The sequence below is a fragment of the Triplophysa dalaica genome, chromosome 20, assembly GCF_015846415.1.
Source record: "Triplophysa dalaica isolate WHDGS20190420 chromosome 20, ASM1584641v1, whole genome shotgun sequence".
NCBI lineage: Eukaryota > Metazoa > Chordata > Actinopteri > Cypriniformes > Nemacheilidae > Triplophysa > Triplophysa dalaica.
In genome coordinates this window covers 12,610,326-12,625,256 of record NC_079561.1, presented here as the reverse complement: position 1 = coordinate 12,625,256, position 14,931 = coordinate 12,610,326, and the positions used below count along the sequence as shown (strand labels likewise).

At 36.7% G+C, this 14,931-nt stretch overlaps 1 protein-coding gene across 1 annotated transcript in view; it reads right to left on the bottom strand.

Moving 5' to 3' along the window:
- Positions 1-336: 336 nt before the first annotated feature.
- The window catches only part of adcy6a (adenylate cyclase 6a), a 44,344-nt gene continuing 29,749 nt past the window's right edge, over positions 337-14,931 (bottom strand). The window contains exons 6-24 of the mRNA XM_056732943.1: positions 13,174-13,285; positions 12,676-12,803; positions 10,938-11,096; positions 10,659-10,800; positions 9,690-9,818; positions 9,448-9,476; positions 9,205-9,352; positions 8,602-8,699; positions 8,430-8,517; positions 8,199-8,315; positions 7,103-7,261; positions 6,554-6,729; positions 6,247-6,270; positions 6,137-6,166; positions 5,813-5,945; positions 3,979-4,242; positions 3,700-3,904; positions 3,492-3,616; positions 337-3,385 (exon numbers count right to left, since the gene is read on the bottom strand). Of these exons, the coding sequence (XP_056588921.1) occupies positions 3,257-3,385; positions 3,492-3,616; positions 3,700-3,904; positions 3,979-4,242; positions 5,813-5,945; positions 6,137-6,166; positions 6,247-6,270; positions 6,554-6,729; positions 7,103-7,261; positions 8,199-8,315; positions 8,430-8,517; positions 8,602-8,699; positions 9,205-9,352; positions 9,448-9,476; positions 9,690-9,818; positions 10,659-10,800; positions 10,938-11,096; positions 12,676-12,803; positions 13,174-13,285 (2,395 nt within the window). The 3' untranslated portion in view covers positions 337-3,256. The remainder of the gene's footprint in view (positions 3,386-3,491; positions 3,617-3,699; positions 3,905-3,978; positions 4,243-5,812; positions 5,946-6,136; positions 6,167-6,246; positions 6,271-6,553; positions 6,730-7,102; positions 7,262-8,198; positions 8,316-8,429; positions 8,518-8,601; positions 8,700-9,204; positions 9,353-9,447; positions 9,477-9,689; positions 9,819-10,658; positions 10,801-10,937; positions 11,097-12,675; positions 12,804-13,173; positions 13,286-14,931) is intronic.

The following is a 14,931-nucleotide window of genomic DNA, read 5'->3' as shown; positions in this document are numbered from 1 at the left end:
ATCTCATTCCGATCAATTTTCATCAGTTAAATAATTATAAATAAATGAAAATTCTTATACTTGTATAAATACATATAATTACACCTATTTATTATATAAATATAATTATAAATTGTAAATAAGAAGTTGTTTATTAATCCCAAGCAAATTCATCTAATCACCTTAATCAACAAAAGATAGACACTGTCAAATAATTTGTCATTTTTTTTAAAGAAGTAAAGAAAACATTGTATATTGTATCATCACTGGTTAGTCAAACATAATAGCAAAATATAAATAAAATCTTAAAAAAGCGATTTTAACATAACAGCAATAAAAAACAATCACAAAAACAAATAAAACAGACATGATTTATTTTTAGAGGGGAGAAGTTTATAATCATCAAGAGTCTTTTCTCAACTTTCCTTTGCAAAGTTGAAAAGCTAGTCCCTTTTAAGTCTTTCGACTAAAGTAAAAACAACAAAACGAACAAAGTCAACAGAAATAAAGAGCCGATCAGGAGTCGTTCAGACCTGATCCAGACAGAGGCCCCAGTGTGAGACTCAGTAGTACTAATACACATCATCTGCTTGACCACAGCACAACACATACTATGGTTGCTTCCTTCACACTGTTAATTCATGTAAACTTTATTGCACGTACTGGTTAAAACAACAGGGCGCTCTGCCTTTTGTACCAACATGATCAACTGACATGCAATGACCAAACTTCCATCACAGCAAATGTGCAATAAATAATAAACACAGCAGGAATGGAGCTTTGGCTGCCATGCAAGTACACTGAAAAAGCTGACTGAGTTTACAAACACGGCCTGTTTAAAGACCATAAGGGGTTATTACGGTCTTGATATGCTCTATAGCTGAAGAGGCACTGTTATCGTATATATACGCTTGTTCAGTTAAGGCAGTTGCATTGCGATATGGGAAATTTGGTGCTATGTTAACAGTTAGCTTGGTTGTAGTTCAGTAATACAGACTTAAACCTACACCTTGTTGATAGATTTGCAATGCACAAGATAAAACGTGGCTTTTTCCTTAAAGGAACAGTTCACCCAAAATTACAAAATGTCATCATGAACAATTCCAAATAGTCCAAAACTTCTTGTGAACACATAAAAATGAATGTCTTTTGCAAACACAAAGTAAACGCAAGGCTTACCAAGACGTCAGCTTTAATCAAGATTCATTGAAACTGCATGCAAAAAAAACAGACTTTCTTTTTTTATGTCACACAGAGAAAAGTCAAAAAAGCTTTGTAACAGATTAAAGGATGAGGTAACTGATCCAATTTTTATTTTGGGGTGAATTGTCCCTTTAGAGTCTAATGCGCACTAAAAAGAACCATAAAGTCTCTTTCACACCAAAAGATGCCTATAAGAGTACACTTCAACAGACCGTAGCACTTTTTTAAGCTCATCCGCTGCAGTTTTAAATGAACAAGCCTCTTAAATTTTGTTTGGAATTTCATTGGCTGTCGTCAGCTAGAAAAACAAATCACTGTAAAACTCAATGATATTGTTCCTCTACCGTCACTGTTATAGTTTTGATGTGGCCTGAGCTGTTCTCTTAAATTTGGGATGATTTAAAAATATATATCTTTAGTCATCACTCTTGGTGTGAATGGGCCTTAAAGGGATAGTTCGCCCAAAAATGAAAATTTTTTCATCATTTACTCGCCCTCAAGTTGTGCCAAACCTGAATACTTTTCTTTGTTGTGCTAAACACATATAAAGATGTTTAGAAGAATGTTTGTAACCAAACAGTTCTTGAATTTGGTTGTTCATTTTCTTCAAAACATCTTCTTTTGTGCTTTACAGAACAAAGGGATTTATACAGGCTTTGAACAACTGGTTAAAATGACGACAGGATTTTTTGGGTGAAAAATGCAATGGATGGAATACTAGTCTCACGATCATTCGTCGTCAGTTGATCAGTTGGTACCATCATGCTCGAACCTCTCAGTTCAGGTCACTGTTTCATCTCTTCAGCTGGAATGAAATTGTAATTGAACAGATAACTCGGACAACCATAGCTGAACAGATAACTCAGACAACCATAACTGGAATAAAAAAATGGATACAGAGGTGATACAAAATACCCAAACATTAAAACTTGAGGGAATCAAACGAACAAACAAAAATCGTAGAGAAGATACCACAATCAGACATGCTTTGAGCTGTTTTAGTTTGGCAAGAAAGCAGCTTGTCGTATCATAGAAACCTCACAGTGAAAAGAGTTATGCCCCTTCGAAAAAGCACAGTATTCAGTCATAATTTATAGATATATTTCTTTCGTTTTAAAAAAGTCCTTCTGTAATAGATTGGAACTCGAAAAACTGTCTCGTACCGTGGTTTCCAATGCCGTGGCTTTTCCCCATGTGCCTCCGAAAAACTCTTTTTTTCCTTTTATTTTATTTTGTACCAAAAATACTTCTTTGAAAAAGAAGAAATGGTTGGCGGAATACACGAAACAAAAGTGAAGTCTCCCTTGAGGACATGACCTGGTCGTTCTCAAAAAACCTTCCAGAGGAAATCATCTTCATTCTGACGGAAATACAGAATTCAATCAATCCTTCATTTGATCAACCGGATTGCTGATCAACCCGTTTAAATTACATTAAATGATAAAACGTTGTAAAAACAGAGGGGTGCGGGCGCTATGTAATATTCAAAACTTCCGAAAACGTTTTGACAACTTCTCTATTAAACACTTTGGTCTTTGGTCAATAGTTCTCTCCTTGATTTATACAGATACTGTATTTGCACACACACAAATATACAGGCGTACATTTCTACGTACGGTATAAATGTGCGTGTCATTTTCACACGTTTTTCCATAAAGGACTTTTTGCACCAAAACATCAAGCTTGAAATAAATAAGGAATTCAGAACAGAACATGAGTACCTGTATTTATATTCTCCTGAAATAAAAAATAACAGATGTCGCAGAGAAGAAAATAGGGAGGAAATGCCTTATGTACAGCGTTTCTCTTCGGCGGATAAAAGGCCTTTATTAAATAATCTGACATTTCATATTTCAAGGAGCCTGAGGCTTTAAAACAAAAGCATTCGTCCTTCAAGGCGCAACCGAGACCGCCAGTTCATGACTCTCCGGTCTTGAGTTTTTTTTTCAATGATCTTTCCTTTTTGTTTGTTTTTTTCAAGTGATAGCGATGGCTACTTGTTTGACTTCGGGTTGCGTCACGCAATCCTTCTCTCTGGGGAATTGTGGGAATCCGAAGGAACACTAGTGCGCTGCTAACTGTTGGGGGGTCCGTTGTTCAGGAAGTAAGTGGTCATCTCACCCTTGCCTTTAACTTTTACAACCCCTCGACACTCCAGCTGGTAACCTTTACTGGCCAACACCTGGTGCAGGTCTGTGGTCACCTGCGAGAAGCAAAAATAAAATCATGGCCGTAAGAAAACGTTGATGCTTCTTTTACTGATGGTATTGCAAGGTGTAAATGGTTCATTTAAGACTGTGAGGGTGTACCTGAATATGGTCTGGAACCCCAGTACTGTCCATCCGACTGGCCACGTTGACTGTGTTTCCCCAGATATCATACTGGGGTTTCCGGGCTCCAATAACTCCTGCAACCACTGGCCCTATGTTCAGTCCTACAAACAGAAGATTTTTTAAACTGCATTGTTGTTTTTGGTCACAGTTGCTGAGATCACGTTAACATGCAAGTTCTGCTCACCAATCTTCATCTGGAAGTTATTGAAGGAATGCTCATTGATGTACTTCATCTGCTCGCGGAGGCGCATGGCGTAGTCCGCTAGGGCGGTTATATGCGAACGGCCTTCTTTGTCATAGGTGGAGTCATTGAGGCCCGATGCGGTCATGTAGGTGCTGCCAATGGTCTTTATTTTCTCCAGCTGCCTGTATTTCTCCTCACTGATGATCTACGACAGACGAACGTCAAAAAAGTGTCACTTATAATCTCTTTTGGTATTTACTCTTACTTCTCCTGGCCTACCTCATCAAAATCAGCGATGATCTCATTGAGGAGCCTAAGACACTCCACTCCCTCATTGTTGGCCTCCAGCTCCACGTAAAACTCTGAAAAGTTGCTGATGGAGGCGAACATGACGGCCACGCACTCGCAGGACTGATAGTACAGCTCGTCGTTCCTTCTCTCTCTGGCTAGAAAGTGGGCGGCCACATCTTTAGGAAGGATGTTGTGGAGGAGCCGGCGGTTATAGGCTTGAAGTTCCTCCATCTCCTCTTTCTCTTCTGTAGCCTGCAGATGAACATGATATAGAGGAATAGCACTAGTATGGATAAATTGGAATGAACAGAGAAAGATATGCTGGAAGAAGAATGCTTGTAAACAAATAGTTATTGCACCCTATTGACTATCATAGTAGGAAAATACATTTTTTTTTGATCGGTTGAATACAAAGGAAGATATTTTGAAGAATGTAGGACAGCAAACAGTTCTGCGGTACTATTGACTACTATTGTATTTTTCCTACTATGGGAGTCAATGGGGTCCAAGAACTGTTTGGTTGCAAGCAGTCGTCCAAATATCTTTCTCTGTGTTCAACCAAAACAAAGAAATTAAAGCAGATTTGGATCGACTATTACAGAGTAGTAATTCATGATAGAATTTTTCAATTTTGGGTGAACTATCCCTTTAATGTCCAATATCTTTGAAATAAAGTCAGAATTCAGTATGGGACATTTTGTTCCAAGAAAATAGCACTGTCAAAATCACATTACCTGTTATATTAGTCTAATTTATTTGTTGTTTCTTATATTTAGAAGTTTTAATTTTATTTTTAACCTAAATTTTCGTGTTCATTTTAGTTTTATTTGCAAGCATAAGTTTTTGTGGCATGTTGTTTATTTCTCCATTTTTATGTTGATTTTATTTTATTTTATGTCAAACTTTCCTCTAATAATTTTAATGTCTCAACTTATAAACTTGGTTTATAATTATGACATTTTTATCTAAATAATATGTAGGTCTATATTTTATTTGATTTTTAATCAAATAATGGAAATGTTTTAATAATTTTAGTTGACTAAAATAACCCTGTCCGATTCGTGCATACAACAATCGGTATACATTACTTTTACATTGTTTTCAAAAGCTTATTTTGATCTAAACACATTTACTATTTTAAAAATTCTATACTATTGTCCTCTAAACCGTTAGGACACAGGTTGCAGCCTATTATTGTGTTATTATGGATTGTAGATTTCCCTTCTTATAACATTTTAAAAAGACAAACAGTGGTTGGTGATTTTACAAGGCTCTAACTCTGTCCAACTGGGTGGTTCTTAGCCAAAATCATGTTTTATTAGGGCTGTAGCGACGCGTCGATGACGTCAAAATTTTGTCGACGTCATATTTTTGCGTCGACGCTTCGCAGCTGCTCGCCACACACACGTGGGAGACCAAAACATGGGTAAGGGAATACTTCAAAATTAGCATTTCAGTGTTAGCATTCAAATAAACTAATCATAGCATAGCACTACAATGAGGTTAAGAGTAGATTTAAAATACCCCACAGTTATAGCTGTTGTTCTAATATGCATTGCTTTCGTGTTTCCTAGGACAAAGCAAAGAACCTTGGCGTCCTGTCCTGAGAAAGAGATGCAATGCACGCATTGTTTTTTTTGGTATAGATTTGAGATACATATTTTTACAAATCGAGCAACAGAAAAATAAGCGTTAGATTGATTGTCCAATTAGTCTTTAGATTAGCCGACTAATCGATAAAATAATCGTTAGATTAATCGTTTCATAAATAATCGTTTACCCCCAGCCCTATGTTTTATGCCAAGTTTCGCTGCAGCTATACCTGAAGTTTCCAGAGAAAGTCTAGACGTGCCGTAGACTCCACCTGCTGGGCATGTAGGTACAGTGCCAATACAAACACGGTGAGGATCACAGGGGTCATGACCTTCAGAGAGACTTTCGTCACCCTGAAAGGACTGCAAGAAGATAGCATGTCAATGGTTTATTCACACACCCACTGCATTGATTATTTGCAAAACGTGAATGTAACAGAATACAGCACAGATCACTATACAAGTTTGTGACAATTTTCTTTTCTTTTAAGTAAAAACATAACAAAAAACTTATACAAAAGTACAAAAGATAAGGAAATAAATGTAACGCATACCACTGATCCATGGTGGCATTAAGACTGGACCTGAGGGGAAATATTTTATTTATGAATACGATTTTTGCAAAGATTTAAAAAAATATATAGGAGAGAAATATAGGCCTTACCACTGCAATGTTTCATTAAATGTGCTGAAAGAGAACAGCAAAAAACATTTATTTAAAACTTACATCAGGAATAGAATGTCATTTAAGAAAAACCCATTCTGAATACTAGGGGTCTATAATGTATAAACTACAATCATGATTTAAACATATACATATTTACAGACTAATGCATTGGTTAATTTTACACATTTATACATTCACAATGTGATTTTACAGCTCCAATTCTCATGGTAAAGAATAGAGGGCACATATCGGCTCAAGCTAAACATGAATCAGATGTCCTCTAGTGGCCGGCAGCTGTACTCACAGGGCATTGGCAGTCACAAAGAGGTCCGCGTTGTCAAACAGTGCCACCTCTGGCCACTCCACAAGCAGCAGGAAAGTGAGCTGAATGAGCAGCATTAAAGTCAACTTCCCTATACTGCTGATCTGCAGGAACACTGAGCACGCCAACAGAGTCAGCAGCACGCTGTAGCTGAAATACTGAAAGACACAAAACAGAGTTAAAGGATTAGGAATATCACTATAAGGCTAGCCTTAATCTGAATTCATGTCATCAGGGTGCATCAACTTATAAAAAAGGACTTGGTTTTAAGGGCTCATTTTGACAACATTGTCGTTTGTAAATAAAATTTTAAAAACACACAATTTTACAATTTATAAAGTTTAAAAAATCAAGTGGCCGTTTCATACCAGAATCGAGCCAGATCTAAATCGTGGTGGACTACCAGGTTACAAAAAAATGGTAGACACAAGTGTGCCGATGTAAGTCAACTGGTTTGTGACGTAAATCAGGAGAGGGGGTGTACAGCGCTCGGTGCGACTGCACAGCAATCAGACAAACACACATCCTCACCTCAGGGAAGGGGCATGAAGGTGTGTTGCTGGTACAGATATCCAGGCCCCCTGCCGCAGAACGTGACAGGTTGTGAATGACGCAGGGAGTTACCATCTCTGATGACAAGTTGAACCTCTCTGCAACACAGTCCACCAGCTTCTCCGTATCACAGGAAAACTGTAGGCAACACACCAACACAAATTCAGGCTATTTACTGTACATAGCCTAATAGAATCAGTGAGGCATAGACTTGGGCATTGCAATAAATTAAAGGGACAGTAGACCCATAAAAGAAATTAAGTGTTCGTTTATTCACCCTCATGTTGTTCAAGAACTGTAGGATATATATGGTAATATATCGCATAATGTCCAAGGTTTCATGTATTTTCTTTTTCTAAATATTTTCTTTTTACAATAAGAAGTGAATGGGGACTGGAGCTATTAGCTCTATAATCACCATTTAAGACACCCTGAATATATCCACATATCATGTGAAAAATCTCATGACTTAAAATACAGCACAGCATAAAAAACTTTTACTTTGGAGATTGACAGCCCCAGTCCCCATTCTGTTTAAATGTATAGACAAATTATCATTCTGGGCTGCTCGGAACTATAGGTCTAGAGCTGTGGTTAGAAGCACAAACCAGCTTAAAACAGCTCAAACCAGCTACCTTGCTTGAAACATACCTAACCAGCATATGCAGTTTTTTTCAACAGGGTACCACCTATGTGACGTCATCAACTTTACTGATGAACTCCGAGACATATTGCAGATGAGCAAACTATGTATTGCAGATGTCTTGCAGTTTTACATACATTCTAAGTCATAGACATCCTACAGATGTCTTCTAATTCTCTATATGACATCTGACAGGCGACGTCTCCGAGGCATATTGTACATGAGTCAACTATGTATCACCGATGTAAATGCAGAAGACAAATAGACGTGTCAGATGGAGTGTGCTGATATATTATTTTGGTGTCCCACAGAAGAAAGATACAGAATACAGAACAACACGAGAGCGAGTAAGTGGTCACATGATTATTCTTCTAAAATGTGATTTTGAATGTGAGCTGAAATGTCCTTCTGTTAGACGCTTTGTCTGCATACCATATTGACAAAGGCCGAGATGAAGACGAGGATGATGGTAAAAACTCCCACCAGTGTGCTGTTGGTGCGAGACTGAACAATCTTCTTGGACACAGTCTGCATGGCAGCCGGGAAGAGCTGTGAGACAGAAGCAGACAAAGAGAGGGAGAGACATATGAGACATAAAAATGAGAAAACGTTAGCTCACTGTAAAATGAAAATCAACCGTTTAAAGGATGAAGATCACTTTACCTTCACGCAGGAGTAGATGGCACAGATGAAGAGAATGTTGGCAAGAATAATGAAGATGCTGATGTAAATTCCCAACATGACCAGAGTACTGCAGAACAACACGTGGGGATTTTAGAGTCACGAAAGTGTGTGTTTGTACATGTGTGTGTGTGTGTGTGTGTTGATCACTCACTTTGGGAATATGACAATCTGAATGAAGGAGATAAAACAGAAGACCAGCAGCGTACAGGCTACGTAACCTCCGAAACGATCGTCCACCTTCTTAGAATACTAGAGAAATAAAAGAAAACATTTATCAAAATATGTAGATATAAAAACGGCAGTTGCCATCCTTGGTGTGAATGTGCCTTAAAAGGAAAGTTCTGTCATCGTTTGCTCAACATCATATCATTTTAAACCTGTTTGGCTTTCTTTCTTCTGCAAAACACAAGATATTTTGAAGCGAGTTGGTAACGCATTCCCTTCTATTGTATGAACACAAAAACATTGCATGTAAATGGGTGCCATTGCTGTTTGCTTACCAACTTCAAAATATCTTCTTTTGTGTTCGGCAGAAGAAAGAAAGTCACACATCCTTGAATCTACAGTCTAGTTTCCTCGGGTACTACGCTGCATTCATTCTTCTAATCTTTTCTATAGTAAACAGGATGTTGGAGGACGTTTGATCTCACACGTTCTCATTCTTCCTGTTAGTGTGCTGGACCCCCAGCACTAATGAATGAATCTGGGAGGGGTTGGAGAGATCTGGACAGCAAGTTGGAACTTGGCCAATTACCTTTTTCTCCAGGCTGGAGGTTTGGAAGGTGAGGAGGAATTTCTTCACGTGGTCTTTGCGAAGCTGGTCGATACTGCGAGCGTCAATGGCACGCCCCAAAAACTCGTCCACCTCGTCCTCTGGGTTCAGAGCCTCCTGAGCACCTCGGCTGTGTTTGAGAAGAAAAGAGAAGATCGGAAGTGAACAGTTAGATTAGCGTTTCATGCATTTTGCGTCTTCTTTTAAGGAAGGAAAAACACTTACTTGTCTTTGCTGGATGTTTCATCAATACCCTGGGCAAAAAGAAACAAATATAGGTCTGTTAGACTGCATACTTATTGTCAATTTCTGACTTATTGTCAGAGTCCAAGATCTTTCTGTAGGAGACATGTTAGATTTTCTCTGGGCCAAAATGTTTTGTGTAAAGATTTCAGAAAAAGAACAGAGAAACATCTAAAGGAACATTAAAGAGAGAAAAGGGTGCAGGTGACAGATTGGGGTCTCACCATCTGTCTGAAGACTTTGGAGTCTTTAGTTCTGGAGAAAGATCTGTCAGGCACCCATCGAGGTACCAGGCCTTCAATCGAGTTCGTCCGCGTCCGCTGTATTTTAGCCATCATGGCCTTCTCCTCTTTCTGCAACAGTCAAGAGCAGAAGAATTCAGATGACTGAATGTTCTGGGTTATATTTATTGTCATTAGTTTAGACATCTGCTGTAACATGCTCACTTACTCATTCTTTATTCATATTTTTGATAGCCATTAAAACTATGAAATTGAATAATTGTTACATTGGAAATTACTGCATGTTAAGACAATAAACAAAATAGCTATTCTTTTTATGTTTTAGTATGTTTAATCACCCTTTGCTTAGAATTTTTTACAAAAGATGAACTCTGAGGCATTCTATATTTAGGGGTACATTTCAGGTCAACCAAAAACTCAGGAAATCTGTGTTCTTTTCTGATAAATAAACTAGGTGGTTGAATAATATATCCCCTTAATTTGCTAAATTAATTATTTGGCAAACTTTAGCTCTAATGGCTTTTATATAATACATTTACACTGATTTGCAAACATTGTCAACCGTTGATGGTAACATGGTTGAAAGATAATACAGTTGAAAGATAACACAGTTGACATTTTGGCTATTTTAGGGCCTTGCGTAAAATTGTAGACCTTGGAGTACTTAGTAAATGAGCTTGATTAACTTATTATTAACTTAGATATTTATAAATATAACATGTGACGCAAGTCCAAAAGAATATGTTGATAATGTTGATAAATCTACTCTATGTGCCGACAATAATATGGATGAAAGATTTAAGAGGAGAAGTTATGACTTTCCCTCCAAAAAAAGGAAATTACATTAAGTGATGTTTGACATTTGTAACAAACCATTGCTGATTTATATGGGGGTTTATAGGGGGTAACACATGTTCAAGCATAAACGCAACACAGTATTATGTGTCTAACCCGTTTTTGACTGCATCCCAGAACTAAGAAGGTCTCGATACTGTTTTCCTTCAAATAGGCGTTTCTCTCCCCTCCAAAACCTGGTTCCACCTCATAGTCTCCATTCAGGTACTGTAGAGTGGCTTTAGTGATGTGGATTCTCCTGAAGAACAAATATACAAAGATTCAATTGCCATTCATGTTACAACTACTTGTTCTGTGACACCTATACACTACATCTGTTTGTATTTGTGCTGTGTGTACATTAATATCTATTTGTGTTTTGTTCTTTTGTCTCACCCGGCTTTGCCCCCAGCTTCCATGTGATTTGCCAGCGTGACGTCGTTGGACCACACGTCAAACTGCCACTTCCTCAATCCAAGAACTCCACAGTGCACACGACCGCTGTGGATGCCGACCCGCATGTTTACATTGACCCCTGTCACCTCTCGTACCAACCTGAGACACAAACATATGCCATCTGTAAATCATATTCTGCATTCTAAAACTCCCATGCTTCATATAAAAAAAAAATGTAACATACATTTTCTATGAAGTTTCCTTAACCTTAATTGCAGAATATACAAACTACACCAGTCATATTAATAAGGCATTACATTTTTTTTCAATGCTTTACATTTAATAAGATTTGTATGTTATATATTTCCCGTTTTATATATTTTTATTGTTCCTGTAATGGTTAATTCACAAGTATATGTAAGCCCTTTAGTCACCGTAGTATTTCTAATGCTAAAATATGTATAGTTATTTACCTGCATAAATTTTGAATGATCTGATTTACAAGGAATGCAGAAAAAAATTGTAAAGCACTATTTTTTTCAGATGCCCAATTATACTCAATAACATAAGAGACTTTTATAAAAGTCATGCCAGGCCATTCAAATATTGATATTTGTTAATGTGTGAATACATTTGTTATTTGCCTAATAAATTAAAAACAAAAGTTTAGTTTTTTGACAGATTACTAGACAATTTACTCTTTATTATGACAAGTGATCTTAACCTGTGTAATAGGTAGGAAAAATATACAGAAAATAATAGTATTTACTGCTAAATACATGAAATACAGAAGAATCCTCATCAAGGCTACAAAATCACATTGATTTCTTCTTTTCTTTTGATCTTTGATTAATATTGGTGACAGGAGTCACATCAGCATGTTTAAGGCCCCTTTAAGAAATGCCCCCCTAAGCAGGTCTGATGCGCTTCCTATTTTCACAACTCTTTTCATACATTTAAGACTTTATTTAACTCGTTGAAGACTGTGCTTGCGAAAATAACAGACAAAAAGTGCTTTCTAGCATAATCTTGTGTGTTTTTGTTCATTCCAGCATGAAAGAGAAGATAATACTGGTGAGTTGTCTTACAGATTCTGACGTAAACTTTTTGCTCGTGACTGTGTACTGTCGCGTTGAGCCGCGTTCCACAGCCAGTAGCTGTCTATCTATATTATATAAGTCTATATTTATATTTATAAGAGCATGATTATATAATAAAAAAAATGGATGTTGTGTCAATGGCGATAAATATTTTTTACGTGTCAATCTGAAAATATTTCAGAGACTAGATTTTAAATGTACTACTTATAGTATGTGTTTAAGTAACAAGGAAGAATAATTTTTCGTTTCATTCTGTGAACTACGTTAAAAGTGAATTTTAGTAAATTATTTAGTAAAAATACAATTTAGTCAAAAATAACTTTTTGAAAGATATTCTGTTAGTTTGATTCTCACACACATTCAATTATGTGCCGGGATCTTTCGCTATTTCAACTAGAGAACAAGACTGAAAAAAATTCTGTGAGATATTTTAGTCACTATTATACCGTTTTGTATCTTATTTAGGATATACATAACACATAATATTTTCTCCTCATTGATCATTAATGTGTTCTTGTTTAGCCTAATGCTGTCACCAGGTATACATACATTAAACTGTTAAATCATACTGTTGTTTTCAGCTGTTGTGGTCAGTGTGTTCTCATCTCTTTATTTCCTGAACACTGAGTGAGACTTACGAGATGGCTTCTATCATGTCCACACCCATTTCCACACAGCAGTGAGCGTGATCTGCTCTGGGCTCAGGTAACCCTGACACACAGTAGTAACAATCTCCAAGGATCTTAATCCGTAAGCAGTGGTTCTCCTGCACACACACACACACACACACACACATATAAAAGAGAACAGAAGTTAATTAGAAAGTTCAAGCCGAAGAGACAGCGGCTTCACGCTGAGGTGTAAAAAAATGGCAGCTGTGTGTTACGGAAAACATTTTTGTGAGAATGTGTGATTTTTGAGCGTCCGTGTGACACTGTGTGTGAAAACGTGTTTATAACAATTGCGTTTCATCCAAAGGACAAACGAGAACGTTAGAAGAACGCCTAATGCAAAACAAGACTTAATGTGATTTAAAAAACAAACTGATGGATTTCAGACAATGCTGAGTAATGTTACCTTAATTTAAATATAGAATAAAAAACAGTAATAAACGGATTTGTTGGTTTTTTGTTTACCGAGGCCAGCTTGTCAAAGCGAGCGAACAGTTCATTCAGAGTCATGACCAGCTCTTGAGCTGTGCACTGTGACGCCAGACTGGTGAAACCTTCAATATCTGCAAACAGAATACTGAAAGACACAGAAAGAGAGAATTAAACACTAGTAAACATCATTTTTTTCATATATTCATTAATGGTACAGCCAGTGGATTTAGGATGTTTGACTGACAGCTTGATGATCCAATGAAGTTTCAAGGTTTAGTAAAAAGCTCTTTTAAACACACATTTGCGAAACCCACAGACAGACGTAAAGTCTGAATAATAGTTATGATTTATGTATTTTTTTAAAATAAAACAAGTAGTAAGTTTTCGCCCGATAAAGACGATTTGTATTAAAATATTATGTAATATATATAAGTTTTATAACTATAATTGGGATGGTCGCATTCCCGTTAAATTCGAGCCCTTGGTAGGCTATAGCAACTGATCCCCCCAGAAATACTCTTGAATTCATTTAATGCTTTGACTACATTTTATGTAGCACTTCACATTGCATGTACAGTTTGATGGTATTATTGCTAATATTTTAATGCATTTTACTATAAATATTATTTTACTATATTTTTACATTTTCCTTTCATAAAGCATCAAGACACACAAGCCTTCAAATGAAATGCCAGGTATTTTTGACACAAATCTATATTTTTAAAAGGTTGAAGGTAACATTCATGTGTCATGAGACTATCACGAATAAAAGTCAGCAGGGATCTCTTTTTTTTTACAAAAAACAATACTTGGCATGCATGGATGCAGTATACTAGTTTTTGGATTTGATATGTAAACATATATGACGACACACATCATTTTATAATGGCAATCTAAATATAACAGTTTGAGAATCCTACAGACAATTCTATATATTTATTTTTCAAAGATTTTAGGCCTAATGTACGTTTTATACGCAATGCAAAACAATTTTACTGAACTAAACTCGGTGAAGATGGAGTGGTATTACATGTTTTCTTTCTATAAAAAGCTTTCATGTGAATGTTTTTAAGTATATCCTCTTCACCAACAATTGACTTATGTAAGAAGAAGGTGTGTGTGTGTGTGTGTGTGCACGTGTTTGTCCCGCTAAACCCTAAAGTATGGGGACCAAATGTCCCCGCAAAGATGAAAATACCAGTGATAACATTTTTGACCTTGTGGGAATATTTTAGTCCCCATGAGAACAGCTTATAAATACTAAATGATGTTTGAAAATGTAAAAAAGCAGAAAGGATTTTGTGATGGTAAGATTTAGGGGTATGTTGAGGGGACAGAATATACAGTTTGAACAGTATATAAATGATTATGTTAATGAAAAGTCTTCACAAAACATGCATGTGCGTGTGTGTGCGTGTGTAAGACTCCCTAAGGAAAAATTCACTCTGTGTAAAACCAGGCGCTGTGGATCGCTTTAATTGAATCATGGTTTCAATTAAAGATCTTTTGGGGTTGACACAAGTGACTGATAATTAACTATTCCCTTTCCCTAAAATCCCCAGTGTTCCTATTGGCTCACAAAACCAACGGGAAGGAGTACAAAGAAGACAGGAAAGACGGATTGCAAAGATGACAATGAGGGTGGACAATGACACAAGGGAACAGGAGATGATAATAACAGATGAACACATATATTACATAGTTAATGGTCAACATTATGGTAAAGGGGTTGATTTTGGGTTTGTCCTAACTAAGTGTTCGATGTATTACTAGGACTTTTATGTAACATGA